The following is a 14,714-nucleotide window of genomic DNA, read 5'->3' as shown; positions in this document are numbered from 1 at the left end:
CCACTTTAATACAGAAAGCCCCGAGGGGAGGAGTCACAGGCGGAGCCAGACTGGACAAGCCCAGGCATGTACAACACAACACAGTGAATATAATACAATGAACACAATAACGTGGTTTACCACAAATGTAGTGTGGAACACTGTTCTTTATGCAGTGGCATAGTGGCATTGTCGCTGGACTAGTTAACCAGAGAACCAGAGTAACGCTTTGGAGACCCAGGTTCAAATCCCGCCATTGCAGATGGTGAAATGTGAATTCAATAAAACCTGGAAATAAAAGTCTAATGAGTCTAATTGGTTCAATAATCTGGTTCAATAATGCCCTTTAGGGAAGGAACCCACAGCAATGTGGTTGACTCGTAGCTTCTTAACTGCCCTCTCAAGCGCAATTATGGATGGGCAATAAATGCTGTCAGAGCCATGAACGAACAAAAAAAAAAGTGGAATGTAAGTGGAGGTGATCAAGGCTAAGAAGGGTGTTGATGGTGGCACATTTACAACACCCATAGGTGTTGCCCCTTCATTTGCTAATCTGGCAGAGGGGATTTCCAATCTGTTCCAGAATTTACCCACCTGAAATGAACCAGTACCAGCCCGTACCAGCCTCCCCGAACAGGCGCCGGAATGTGGCGACTAGGGGCTTTTCACAGTAACTTCATTTGAAGCCTACTTGTGACAATAAGCGATTTTCATTTCATTTCATTTCAAATGAATAGAATGAAAATCTGGCAGGATGTAAATAAATTCCACCAGATTGCCACAGTGTGGTGAAGACTAATCCCGCCCAAGGTTTGTGTGGCAGTGTAGAGAACTCTCTCGTCCACCTTCACCCTATTTTTATTTCTATCAATTTATTTTCATTTCTTCCATCGATTTGTTTAACCTCAGCATTGTTCCCCCCCTGCCCCCCCACTCCTGCCACCCCACTTGGGCCATCTGTTCCCTGTTCCTAGCTGTCCTTTGGTGCACTGCTTACCTTTGTTCTGCTATTAACACATTCTAATCTCTTAATGTGCCACCATCAACACCCTTCTTAGCCTTGATCACCTCCACTTACATTCCCTTTGTCATTCTGTCCATGACATCTTTGTCAGTCTCCAGCAATGGCTGGCCCTCTATCCAGCCCCACTACTCCTCGCATTCCCCCCCCCCCCCCCCCCCACAACAGTATAATCTGACCCTATTTCAGTATCTCCCCGAACAGGCGCCGGAATGTGGTGACTAGGGGCTTTTCACAGTAATTCATTTGAAGCCTACTTGTGACAATAAGCGATTTTCATTTCATATTTCCAGTTCTCCCTAGCTTTGACAAAGAGTCATCCAGACTCGAAACGTTAGCTCCATTCTCTCTCCACAGATGCTATTAGACCTGCTGAGATTGTCTGATATTTTCTGTTTTTGTTTCAGATTCCAGCATCCGCTGTAATTTGCTTTAATCTTTGTGTTAGAGAAATTATGTGTTGGGTGACCTGTCAGGACCCGAGTGAGGACATATTTGGTCTGTTTTCAGTTTGAAAGTGAAGAGGTTACTTTCAAGTCGTATGTCGGGTTGAATGGGGGATGGGGAGGTTATATTTGGCTAACACCCCTAGGAAGAGGCCATTATATTAATCCGTCCCTGACACTGCATAGTTTTGGAATTGAACAACAGTTTAATCTTGTCTTTTACAAAGTTGTCATTAAGTGTCTTCTGTTTTGCATTTTGACTGTCTGTTGCTGTATGTTTATCTGTATGTATGTATGTGTGTGTGCGTGCTTGTTCTTACCTGTGTATATCTGTATGTGCCCTGTGTATGTTGTGTTAACTTTCCAAGGGATTTTCAATATCTTCAGAACGTGGTCCTGTTGCTGGAAAAGATGAAGAACAATCAACAAAAGCAACACCGTTACCGACAGGAGGTTAGGCGGCCTGCTTGATCAGTATCTGTATGTGTGGGTGTCACAATCCTGACTGATCTTGTGGATTAACCAATAACTGCAGTGTGATTAACTAAGTACTGTAGTAGAAATGACCATGTTAGCTACTTACTTTCGCAATTGAATTGAATTCGTTCATCATCTCATTAGCAGCTCATTCCTACCAGATTGAAATAGTTATTTGCTGGGTTAAAACCTGGGCCTCGATAACCTTCACAAGAAAATTAACCATTTCATCAGAAGGATTAATACATTTGTACTCGGGTAAGAAAGACATTGGGGGTTCATTACCCAATTAGTACCCAATTAGTATCTGCTCTCTGATCCCCAACTTAATGTTTGGCTGAAAGTGACCTCGAGGGACCAATAAGCAGAAATAATTCATACAAAAACTGAACAAAATATGTTGAACAGGCGAATTGTTTATCTTCTCTTGGTGGAGTTTCATAAACTCAGTTATCAATTTCTCAAGACAAATCTAAGCTCTCCATCAGCCGGATTTGAGAGATTAGTGACCTCTCTAAGTCGAGCGCCTCTCTCTGAGACCAACCTGTAAGAGGAGATGGAGGAAAAGGTTTGAAGATCTGTAGCTGGATACGACACTGAGGAAAGTGGACATGAGAGTGAGCAGGTCCCCTGAGGAAGATCAAGTCTGAGAAGGCAGAAGAATTGCCATGGCTGTACCTGATAAAGCTTGCTAATCTAAAGAAGGGTTAGACCCTGAGCCATACAGAATGGAAGGTCACTGAAGAACTTTCCTCTAGAACTTGAATTATTTTAAAGTAAGTCAACCTCCACATCGAGGAGTTGGAAATCGTTGGTTCGAGTGATAAATCTATCTCTGGTACACAGCTGCATTCTCACTGACTGACAAGACAGATGGATTCTACAGTTAGCGACAGTACAATAGTTTCACATTGAATAGGCTAAGAATACTTAGTGACAGTAGGTTGGGAGGAGATTAAGTTTCCCCACTCAGATCATAAAGAATGATGTTAGAACACATTAAATAAATTTAAATGCGATTAGCCATTTCCAATGTAATCAATTGGAAATGAGAATTGCTTTTTCAGTGCAGTGGAATGGTTAAACTGTCTCATCGACTTTACAGTGCAGAAACAAGCCATTTGGCCCAACCAGCTTCTTCTGGTGTTTGCACTGCGCATTGTTTATAATTTTGGAAGCTGTAATCTAGACGTTCGGAACTAAATAAGGTTACAATGTAGTTGGCTTCACTGTCAGAAAGGAGTCAGCTTCTTTACGAATGTTTGAAGTGGGAGTGTTGGGGCTGAATTTTCTCACAGCCATTAAGAATGACCGTGTTTCACGACAGTGCCTCCACTGGTGCAGGTTTTATGAGAATTGGCTTACTAATTGGCTACCTTTGCATTCACCATCCACTTAAGGATCACTGGTGCAACAAAGAGGCAGGGGGGCCAATGGGAGGGCCAGGAGGAATATCTACCTGGCAGCTACATTGGGAGGGGGTGAATGCTGCTAAAGAAGAGGAAAGGCACGGGGCACGTCAAAATGGAGGTACTCACGAAAAGCTCAATTTCAGTTTGAGAAAACAAGGCCAGATTTTTGAGGGGCATCGACATGACGAGGGATTTTTAAAAATGAATTTAGAGTACTCAATGTTTTTTTCCAATTAAAGGGCAATTTAGCATGGCCAATCCACCTAACCTGCACATATTTGGGTTGTGGGGGTGAAACCCAAGCAGACATGGGGAGAATGTGCAAACTCCACACGGATAGTGACCTGGAGCTGGGATCAAACCTGGGAAATATCAATCCCTGTCAGAAAATAGCCTTGATTGAAGTCTTAGTTGTGTTGAATGGCTGCCAGCCTCCCTCGAGTGAGTTACCGATTCCAGCAACAACCTGCTTCTCAGAAGCCCACTTCGAGATGGGACCATATCAGGATGCTATCCCAGCCGGGGTATCTGCTATTTTCCGAGCTCCCTCTCCTCAAAACCTTCCTCCAAGGACTTGAAAAACTTCCCCCATTGTGTCTGAAGGATGCTGGAGTAACAGAAATGTGAAGCAAGGAGCAAATGTTCCATTATTAAACATTCAGACACCATCAGCCATCTTGAGACCCTACTATAGAAATTGGAAAAGAGAAAAATAGTACACATTTTGAATTGTGACTTGGCTTGATTTTGGTTGGTCGATTCATGGTGTGAGCTGAAGTATTGAACCGTAGCACCTCATATAATCTCCACATTTGAAAAAAAAATTTGACCACGTGTGCCACATTTTATGTAATATTCATCACTCCCATTTTCATCTTTCAATCCTTATGTGTGTGGCCTGTTTTGTGTCGACGTCTGTACATTGTGCAAAGTTTTTATTCAACTGTTGTTGTATCTTGCGCACTGTGTGTTTGCAGAGAGAGAGGCAGAAGTCCCAGCAACTGTTCCCCGGCCAGGTAATGTTTGCAGACTGAGAGTGAGTGATGTGAGAGAGAGAGAGAGAAAGAGTGAGAGAGCAAGAGTGCCTATGTCTAAAAGAAAGATGAAAGAGGAAGACAAAAGAGAGATGAAAAAGAGAGAAAATGTGTAAAAGAGAGAAAAAGAGTGTATAAGAGAAACAGTGAGTGAAAGAGCGAGAAAGAATGTCTGAGGGAGACAGAGTGAGAGTAAGAGAGAGAGAGAGTGTGAATAAGTCTGATACCGAGTTATTAAATGACACTGCAATGATTACATTTCTTAAAGGGTCTATCTGTTTTTTATTTAAAAAACTCTATTTGATCTTAAATCTAATTAAATTAATGATGTGTTTTCCCAATGATAATTCTTTTCTTTTAGCAGAAGAACCTCCTACTCTCCAACTGCCTGATACCCAGGGTAAGTATTGCTATCAGGACTCAAGCCCTTACTGTATAAATGAGTGACAGAGTCACTCTAGATAGATAAAATCAGTGAAAAAGAACAGGTTTTAAAAATATTTTCCATATAACTTAGATATGTGGGGCATCATTCTCCGACCCCCTGCCGGGTCGGAGAATGGCCGTTGGCCGCCGTGAATCTCGCCCCCGCCCCCGCCGAAGTCTCCGGTACCGGAGATTGGGCGGGGGCGGGAATCGGGCCGCGCCGGTTGGCGGGACCCCCGTTCAATTCTCCGGCCCAGATGGGCCGATGTCCCGCCTAGAAATTGCCTGTCCCGCCGGCGTAAATCAAACCTGGTATTTACCGGCGGGACCAGGCGGCGTGGGCGGGCTCCAGGGTCCTGGGGGGGGCGCGGGGCGATCTGACCCCGGGGGGTGCCCCCACGGTGGCCTGGCCCGCGATCAGGGCCCACCGATCTGCGGGCGGGCCTGTGCCGTGGGGGCACTCTTTCCCTTCCGCCTCCGCTACGGCCTCCACCATGGTGGAGGCGGTAGAGACTCTCCCCACTGCGCATGCGCGGGAAACTTTCAGCGGCCGCTGACGCTCTCGCGCATGCGCCGCATTTCTGCGCCAGCTAGCGGGGCAACAAACACCATTTCCGCCAGCTGGCGGGGCAACAAACGCCATTTCCGCCAGCTGGTGGGGCGGAAATCCCTCCGGCGTCGGCCTAGCCCCTCAATGTTGGGGCTAGGCCGCCAAAGATGCGGAGCATTCCGCACCTTTGGGCCGGCGCGATGCCCGTCTGATTGGCGCCGTTTTTGGCACCAGTCGGCGGATATAGGCCGTTGGGGGAGAATTTCGCCCATGATCTGAAAAGCAAACTTTTTATTCTCTTTCGTTGTTTTTTTAAGCTCCAAAAAGTGATGGATTCCCCCCAAAGCCATTGTCAGTGCTAGGTAAATGCACTGCCAAACAATATTAACCTGTGCTAAAATGTAGGCCTAACACCATTTGCTGACTTGTCAACATTTTTCAAACACATCACTACCAACTTGTTACAAACAAGGAGTTGCCACATTCCGTGTAAATGAAAATAAAAATGTGGGGCTGGATTCTCTGCCCGGCCGCGCCACATTTCTGTTTCACCCCGCCGGTGGGATGCTCCGTTATGCCGGCCGGTCAATGGGGTTTCCCCAATGGTGGAAAAACACAATACAGATCAACAAAGGTAGTATTGGAGAAAGACAGGAGAATTTAGGATAGCATAGGATAGGAGGGGACTATTTGGTTAGACAATAGGAGCGCAGTCTAACCGAATGGCAAGTGTCGAGCGCGTTTAGCCAAGTGATTTCCGGCGCTTGCAACGAGGAATGTCCTGCCGAGGCTGCACTTAGTCCCGTTTCTGGCCACCTTGGCAGTGCCAGGCTGGCATCTGGGTGCCAGTGCCAGGGTGCTGGGCTGGCAATGCCAAGGTGCCAGGCTGGCAATGCCAAGGTCTCAGGCTGGCAATGCCAAGGTGCCAGGCTGGCAATGCCAGGGTGCCAGGCTGACAATGCCAGGGTGTCAGGTTGGCAGTGCCAGGGTGTCAGGTTGGCAGTGCCAGGGTGCCCAGGTGGCACCAGCAGTGTCAGGGTGCCACCCTGCCCAGAGGCCAATCACCCAGGAGCCTCCAGTCTGCTCAGTCAGAGGGGGATTAAACAGACTAATCAAAGCCAATTACGTTGAAGACCAGTTCAAGATTGAGGCATTTATTCACCGAAAAGCTGATGACATCAGATAGCTCTCTGGATATGCTGAATGATGCAAAAATCCTGGAGTCATTCAACACAAAGTTAGACACTTTGATAGGGGATGGTAAGATTGAGCTAGATGGACTGAGTGGCCTCCCTTATCCCATACTTCGCCTTGTGAGAAGCTCCATCTCCATATTGGGGAACTGTTGGTCTTTTGCGAAACGATGATTGTTTCACTAATGCAGGTTGTAATTCATTACCAGCAATCGGAAATCACTGATGATTGTGACCATTGTGAAGTTGCTTTGTGATAGACGTAACTACTTGGGGAGAAAAGGACTGACAACACTTCTGTTCTATTGGAAATCTTGTCCATCGTATTTTTATGTTGTCATTTATTTCCTGTTATAAATGACAACTGAACATCCAAAAGTACTTGAAGAAGAAATCTGAAGAGTCATACAGGCTCGAGACATTAACTCTGTTTCTCTCTCACAGATACTGCCAGACCTGAGTTTTTCCAGCATTTGCTATTTTTAAAGTACTTCATAGTGAATGAAGTACCTTTGAAGTGTAATCATTGATGTGATGTCGGCAGCCAATGGCAGGGTTGGTAGCCAATTTGCCCACAACTAGCTCCCACAAATAGCAATGTAATAATAACCAGATAATCTGTTTTTGATTGATGTTGATTGAGGGACAAATATTGGCCAGTACAGCAAGGAGAAATCTCTTCTTTAAAATAGTGCCATGGAATCTTTTGCATCTTTTGAGATCGCAGATAGGGCGTCATAGAGTCACTGAGTTTTCAGCACAAAAATAGGCCCTTCGGCCTATCAGTGTAATGTCTCCCTCTGAAAGATAGCACCTCCCTCTGCACGGCACTGGTTTTGTGCTCATAAGTCCTGGGGTGAAACCTGGGGCGAGATTCTCCAACCCCCGCCGGGTCGGAGAATCGGCTGGGGCTGGCGTGAATCCCGCCCCCGCCGGTTGCGAATTCTCCGGCACAGGAGATTCGGCGGGGGCGGGAATCGCGCCGCGCCGGTTGGTGGGCCCCCCCCCCCCCCCCCCCCCCCCCCCGGCGATTCTCCAGCCCGGATGGGCCAAAGTCCCGCTGCTAGAATGCCTGTCCCGCCGGCGTGGATTAAACCACCTCTCTTAAACCACCGGCAGCGCGGGTGGGCTCCGGGTTCCTGGGGGGGGCACGGGGCGATCTGGCCCGGGGGGGGCCCCACGGTGGCCTGGCCCGCGATCGGGGCCCACCGATCCACGGGCGGGCCTGTGACGTGGGGGCACTCTTTCCCTTCCGCCTTCACCACGGTCTCCACCATGGCAGAGGCGGAAGAGATCCCCTCCACTGCGCATGCGCGGGGATGCCGTGAGCGGCCGCTGACGCTCCCGCGCATGCGCCACCTGGCAATGTCATTTCCGCGCCAGCTGGCGGGGCACCAAAGGCCTTTCCCGCCAGCTGGCGGAGCGGAAATCAGTCCAGCGCGGGCCTAGCCCCTCAAGGTTAGGGCTCGGCTTCTCAAGATGCGGAGGATTCCGTACCTTTGGGGCGGCGCGATGCCGGACTGATTTGCGCCGGTTTTGGTGCCGGTCGCCGGACATCGTGCCAATTACGGAGAATTTTGCCCCTGAACCCAGAAACTCTCATTTAGTGGCTAGGATGATACCAGCTGAGCTGCAGATGATGCCATGCCCTCGCTATGGTGGGGTAATTCTCATTCAGGATGTGAGCATCACTGGCAAGGCTGGCATTTATTGCTCATCCCTAATTGCACTAAATTCTTTGTAGCATTTTTTTGAGTGGTTTGCTAGGCCACTTTAGAGGATAAGTTAGAACCAACTATTTTGACGACACATCGGATTACTTTGGATATATGAAGTGGAGATATCCAAAGATTACTTTGGATATATGACACAGAAACAGGCCATCCAGCCATTCTAGTCTAGGCTGTTGTACATGCTCTACTTGAGGCACCTCCCGTCTTTTCTCATCTAAATCTCGCACTGTAATCCTCTATCTCCTTCACCCTCATATGCCTCTCTAACTTCCCCTCACTTGTATTCACTTCATCTACTCCTGATGGTAGCAAGTTCTACGTTCTCTGAGAATGGAAGTTTCTTTTGAATTCCCAATTGGATTTCTTGGTGACTATCTGAGATTGACATTCTCCAGTTATATTCTTCCCCACACGAGGATGCATTCTCTCTGTATATACGCTATCAAAACCTTTCATCATTTTAAAGACCACTAACAGGTCACTGCTTAGTTTTCTTTTTTTCCAGACACAGAGATGCAGTTTAGCAATCCTTTCCAGATATGTATGCCTATGCATTTCTTGTATCATGTTTGTAAATTTTCCCTGTACGTTCTTCAGTGCCTTCCAAATCCTTTTTAAGTAGCTATATAACGTATAGACTAGATAGGGTAAAAGGCAATAGATTTCTTTCCTTAAAGAATATTAGCAGTGTTATTACAATAATCCAACATCTCGATGGCCAAGTTACTGATGCCAGCTTTTTTCATCCCCAGAATTTTTAAACCAATCTCAAATTCCCATGGTGAGATTTGACTCCGCAATCTACTTGATTGCTGGTCCAAGCTTCTGGGCCAATGATCCAGTAACATAACCACCGCATTACCATGTCCTGGATCCACCATGTTATCTTTCAAATAGGACATTAAACCAAAGCCCCATCCGCCTCTCAGATATGTAGGATCCCACAGCGCTATTTTGAAGAACAGCACTTGACCGATCTTAAATCATCTTTGTCTACAGGAATAGTGCCAGAAGACTGGAGGATAGCAAATGTTGTCCCCTTGTTCAAGAAGGGGAGTAGAGACAACCCCGGTAACTATAGACCAGTGAGTCTTATGTCTGTTGTGGGCAAAATCTTGGAAACGTTTATAAGAGATAGGATGTATATTCATCTGGAAAGGAATAATTTGATTAGAGATAGTCAACATGGTTTTGTGAAGGGTAGGTCGTGCCTCACAAACCTTATTGAGTTCTTTGAGAAGGTGACCAAACAGGTGGATGAGGGTAAAGCAGTTGATGTGGTGTATATGGATTTCAGTAAAGCGTTTGATAAGGTTCCCCACGGTAGGCTACTGCAGAAAATACGGAGGCATGGGATTCAGGGTGATTTAGCAGTTTGGATCAGAAATTGGCTAGCTGGAAGAAGTCAAAGGGTGGTGGTTGATGGGAAATGTTCAGACTGGAGTCCAGTTACTAGTGGTGTACCACAATGATCTGTTTTGGGGCCACTGCTGTTTGTCATTTTTATAAATGACCTGGAGGAGGGCGTAGAGAGAAGAAGGTTAAGAGGTGACTTAATTGAGGCATACAAGATGATCAGAGGATTGGATAGGGTGGACAGTGAGAGCCTTCTTCCTCGGATGGTGATGTCTATCACGAGGGGACATAGCTTTAAGTTGAGGGGAGACAGATATAAGACAGATGTCAGAGGCAGGTTCTTTACTCAGAGTAGTAAGGGCGTGGAATGCTCTGCCTGCAACAGTAGTGGACTCGCCAACACTAAGGGCATTCAAATGGTCATTGGATAGACATATGGACGATAAGGGAATAGTGTAGATGGGCTTTAGAGTGGTTTCACAGGTCAGCGTAACATTAAGGGCCGAAGGCCTGTACTGCGCTGTAATGTTCTATGTTCTATGTAGAAGAATGGGTGAGTAAATTTGCAGATGACATTAAAGTCGGTGGAGTTGTGGACAGTGCTGAAGGATGTTACAAGTTACAGAGGGACATAGATAAGCTGCAGCGCTGGGCTGAGAGGTGGCAAATGGAGTTTAATGTAGAAAAGTGTGAGGTGATTCATTTTGGAAGGAATAACAGGAAGACAGAGTACTGGGTTAATGGTAAGATTCTTGGCAGTGTGGATGAGCAGAGAGATCTCAGTGTCCATGTACATAGATCCCTGAAAGTTGCCACCCAGGTTGAGAGGGTTGTTAAGAAGGCGTACGGTGTGTTAGCTTTTATTGGTAGAGGGATTGAGTTTAGGAGCCATGAGGTCATGTTGCAGCTGTACAAAACTCTGGTGCGGCCGCATTTGGAGTATTGTGTGCAATTCTGGTCGCCGCATTATAGGAAGGATGTGGAAGCATTGGAAAGGGTGCAGAGGAGATCTACCAGAATGTTGCCTGGTATGGAGGGAAGATCTTATGAGGAAAGGCTGAGGGACTTGCGGCTGTTTTCGTTAGAGAGAAGAAGGTTAAGAGGTGACTTAATTGAGGCATACAAGATGATCAGAGGATTAGATAGGGTGGACAGTGAGAGCCTTTTTCCTCAGATGGTGATGTCTAGCACGAGGGGACATAGCTTTAAATTGAGGGATGATAGATATAAGACAGATGTCAGAGGTAGGTTCTTTACTCAGAGAGTAGTAAGGGCGTGGAATGCCCTGCCTGCAACAGTAGTGGACTCGCCAACACTAAGGGCATTCAAATGTTCATTGGATAGACATATGGACGATAAGGGAATAGTGTAGATGGGCTTTAGAGTGGTTTCACAGGTCGGCGCAACATCGAGGGCCGAAGGGCCTGTACTGTGCTGTAATGTTCTATGATCTCTAGTGCTCTGCCCAATATTTACCCAACCAACAAAACTGAAGACCGATCACCTGGTCATTATCTCATTGCTGTTTGTGGGATCCTACTGTACATTTGGCTGCCGTATGTCCTACATTATATCAGTGACTACACTTCAAAACAAATTAATTGGCTGACAAGTGCTTTGAGATGTTCTGATGACATGAAAGATACTGTATAAACGCAGTCACTTTCTTTTGCAATAAACCCAGTTGCAATTTTGCAAGAGTTAGCACATATGCAAAATCTTCCCAGTGTTCTTGTGTTATTTGTGCTCGAGATGTGACCATCTCCATCATGACCAGCTTTATTACACCACAAATAGAATCTTTTGTACAGGGTTGATATCATTGAGTGGTTTGTTGTGCCCCACCGGGGGGCATTTGAGTCAATAATACTTCAGTCTTGTTGCTAAGATGTTAACAACCAGAAGAAACCTTCTCACAACTGAGGACTTGCCAATCCTCCAGGATTGTTTGAGAATCTCCAGGATTTAAAGATTAACTTTTGGAAACACTGCACCTTGGAGAAAAATGAAATCATAGCAGCATTTTATTGTATGTTGTTTATATTTTCTTAGAGCACTTTCATTTATCAACTGTTAACAAATCAGAGATGACAAAAAATTGGCTGTTTGCTTGAGAACCTAGAATCATCGAATTGTAGAGTCTGTTCACTTTATATTCATTATGGGAAATCGGGGCCTTTGCAACGACGAACATGCTGGAGAATTGATGCCGTGTGCATGAGGGGTCGAGGTGATTGGGGATCGAGGGATCGTGTGATGAAATCTCCAGAGTCAAGTCCAACCCAGAGTGTGCAACCTTACTGTTAGCCCCATGTTAATGCTGAAACTTCCTGTGTATCTCAAAACCTCGGTTTGACCAGTATCTGTTTCCAAAATAGACGAAAAGCCTTCCGATTCTGCAATGGCCAGGAAAGATTCGGGTATGTCTGCTTCTGAACCAGCTGAGACGACACTTCGCCGCAATTCCAATATATACATTGATGCATTCAAGAGTTCTTAATGATGCAATTTTAATTCTCTTTGGTGGCATTGCTGTTGAAATATGTTGGGAGGAATTGTAGATGACAGACAATTCCAAGTTGCGCTAATGCTGTGGGCATCTGTCAGAGTCTCTTAAGCCCTAAGTCGCCGACACTTGTTTCCCTCTCACAGAGTAGGAATCGCTTTTCCCCAATATCCACCCAACCCCCTGCCCCCACGCCACGAGTTGCACTATCTGGCTTGACTCTTCCCCGGAAGAACCTCCTTCTGCTGTTTCCTGAACTGATGTGTCATCAGTCTTGGAGGGATAGGCAACGTTGTCCACAACGGCAACAGCATCTAGTATTGAAATGGTCCACCAAACCTTTCAGTTGTACAGGAATAGGCAATAAATGCAGCTGATACTCACATATCCAGTGAATTAATAAATAAATGTGATGTTGGATGACATACTCAAACATCTGTGGAATGAAAACAGTTTGTAAATCAGGGCAGGCCGATCAGACGAGCCCCTAAAATAGTATATGAAGGATAACCATAATTACTCTTGGGTTCGCATCCTCCCCAACACAGGAAGAGACCAGAAGACCATCTAGTCCCTCAAGGCTGGAGGGGTAGACAGTGGCATAGTGGTATTTTCAGTGGACTAGAGATCCAGGGCAAGATCTGGGGACCCAGGTTCAAATTCCACTATGGCAGATGGTGATATTTAAATTCAATAAAAACCTGGAATGAAAAGTCCAGTGATAATCATGAAACCATTGTCAATTTTTCTAAAAACCAATCTGGCTCGCTCATTTCCTTTAGAGAAGGAAATCTGCAGTCCTTACCTGGTCTGGCCTTCATGTGACTCCAGATCCACAGCAATGTGGTTGAGTCTGAGCTGCCCGCTGAAATGGAGGATTCGGGATGGATAGTAAATGCTGGTCCAGCCAGCGACACCCACATCCCCTAAATGAATCAAGAAAATAAAAGCCTGCACCACCATTCGATTTGATTATGGTTGCATTGTGCGCGATCTTTCCAAAAGGGAACAAAGTCCCCAAGTGAGCGGGTTTAGCCACATGTTTCCTGGCACTCGCAGTGCCGAGAAACACGTGGCTATTCAACACGACTCGCATTGAATAAGGGGTCTAAACAGGGACTGTGCCGCTGAGGCCGCACATGGCCCAGTCTTTTACAATTGGGAGCTCCACTCGCCGGATCGAGAGATCGTGATGTCATTTCTAAATGGCGTCCCGATCTCCGAGGCCCCCCAAAAAATCCTCAACTTCCCCCCCCCCCAGCCCAAATGCAACATGTGAGGATCCCTTAGCCCGCACCCCTCCACACCCAGTAACCCCGGCCCAATCGCACACAAATGCCAGCTCAGCACCCTGACAGTGCCACCTGGGCATTTTGGCAGTGCCTGGCATCCAGGTGGCACTGCCAGAGTGCCCAGGTGGCACCAGCAGTGCCAGGGCACCACCCTTCCCAAAGGGAATGCAGCTGGGGCCTCCAGGAGTGCCAAACGATGCTCGCCTGAGCTCCCCGAGGTGAAGGGATTGAACCCCAAAGCCTCAGGTACCTTGGGAATCTGCATATTAGAGTAAGTCTTACTGCCTCACTCTAATATGCAGATTTGTCAAAAAATGATCCCGCTCATTGTGGACGGGGTTCCCCTTGCACAATCTCACGAGATGTTGCGAGCCAGGTAGATCCCGGGAGCGGGGTCTCCTGGCTTTCACTGGCCACGCTGTGCCGCGGCGAGCTGTTTTTCCGACGCAGTGTGGCCGGAAGATCGCACCCCTTGTATTTTAATTCCATCTACTCTTGATTCCACATTCCTCCAACTTCTGAGTTTCTGAATTGCCACCTCTGTCTTAATGTCCTGACAGTCCATAGCATCACCTGAACCGAGCTGCCATTTCTCCAGTTGAAATGTTTAGCAATGTGCATTAAATGATGCACTAACAAATTGTTCATCTCCGAGCACAGAATCCCTTGCCTTGTTTTTGATGAAAGAACGCATCAATATATATATTGACAGTTGCCGTACGATTGTTGTCGTGTGAACTTCGAACCATTGTGTCCTATTCAGGGTATTGTCACATAACCTGACATGGTCCTTTGTCAAACTGATTCCCTTGAACCACAATCCTATAAGTGTCCCAACAATCCATAACCAACACCTTGAATGCAACAAATTGAAATTGTGTCCTATCCCAAAGCTAACCTGTGTTTTAACAGCACGATTTGAGGAGCTCAGAATGAAGAAAACACAAATAGCAGAAAGGAATATCTCAGCATTAAATCTGTGCATAGAGCAGATTCTAACCTGTGTTTTTGTTTGTTTTATGGCTGGGCAGTTTGGTCCTGTGGAGAAGCAGCTACAGAGGAGCTGGCTAAACTTGACGATTCAAATCGGTCGACTCTATTCATTGAGAAACCTCAGAGTGGGACTGTCACTGTCGGTGAGTTTAAAACCTTATCCTGCGATAGATAATCCTGCAAGACCCCCCGCCGGGTCGGAGAATCGCGGGGGTGGGGGGGGACGGCGTGAATCCTGCCCCGCCGCTCCGGAGCCGGCTGCTGAATTCTCCGGCACCGGTTTTTCGGCAGGGGCA

At 46.6% G+C, this 14,714-nt stretch overlaps 1 protein-coding gene across 16 annotated transcripts in view; it reads left to right on the top strand.

Moving 5' to 3' along the window:
- mybpc1 (myosin binding protein C1) overlaps positions 1-14,714 on the top strand; it is a 203,378-nt gene that overhangs the window by 32,929 nt on the left and 155,735 nt on the right. For 3 of the 16 annotated variants that reach the window (XM_072484790.1, XM_072484788.1, XM_072484795.1), the window contains exons 5-9: positions 1,834-1,899; positions 4,313-4,351; positions 4,731-4,769; positions 12,006-12,047; positions 14,457-14,561. In XM_072484790.1, coding sequence (XP_072340891.1) covers positions 1,834-1,899; positions 4,313-4,351; positions 4,731-4,769; positions 12,006-12,047; positions 14,457-14,561 — 291 coding nt within the window. The remainder of the gene's footprint in view (positions 1-1,833; positions 1,900-4,312; positions 4,352-4,730; positions 4,770-12,005; positions 12,048-14,456; positions 14,562-14,714) is intronic. The other 13 variants (XM_072484799.1, XM_072484796.1, XM_072484802.1 and 10 more) reach the window with 11 other exon arrangements.

The sequence above is a fragment of the Scyliorhinus torazame genome, chromosome 19 (genome assembly GCF_047496885.1).
Source record: "Scyliorhinus torazame isolate Kashiwa2021f chromosome 19, sScyTor2.1, whole genome shotgun sequence".
Classification (NCBI taxonomy): domain Eukaryota; kingdom Metazoa; phylum Chordata; class Chondrichthyes; order Carcharhiniformes; family Scyliorhinidae; genus Scyliorhinus; species Scyliorhinus torazame.
This window is presented reverse-complemented; position numbering and strand designations above follow the sequence as displayed.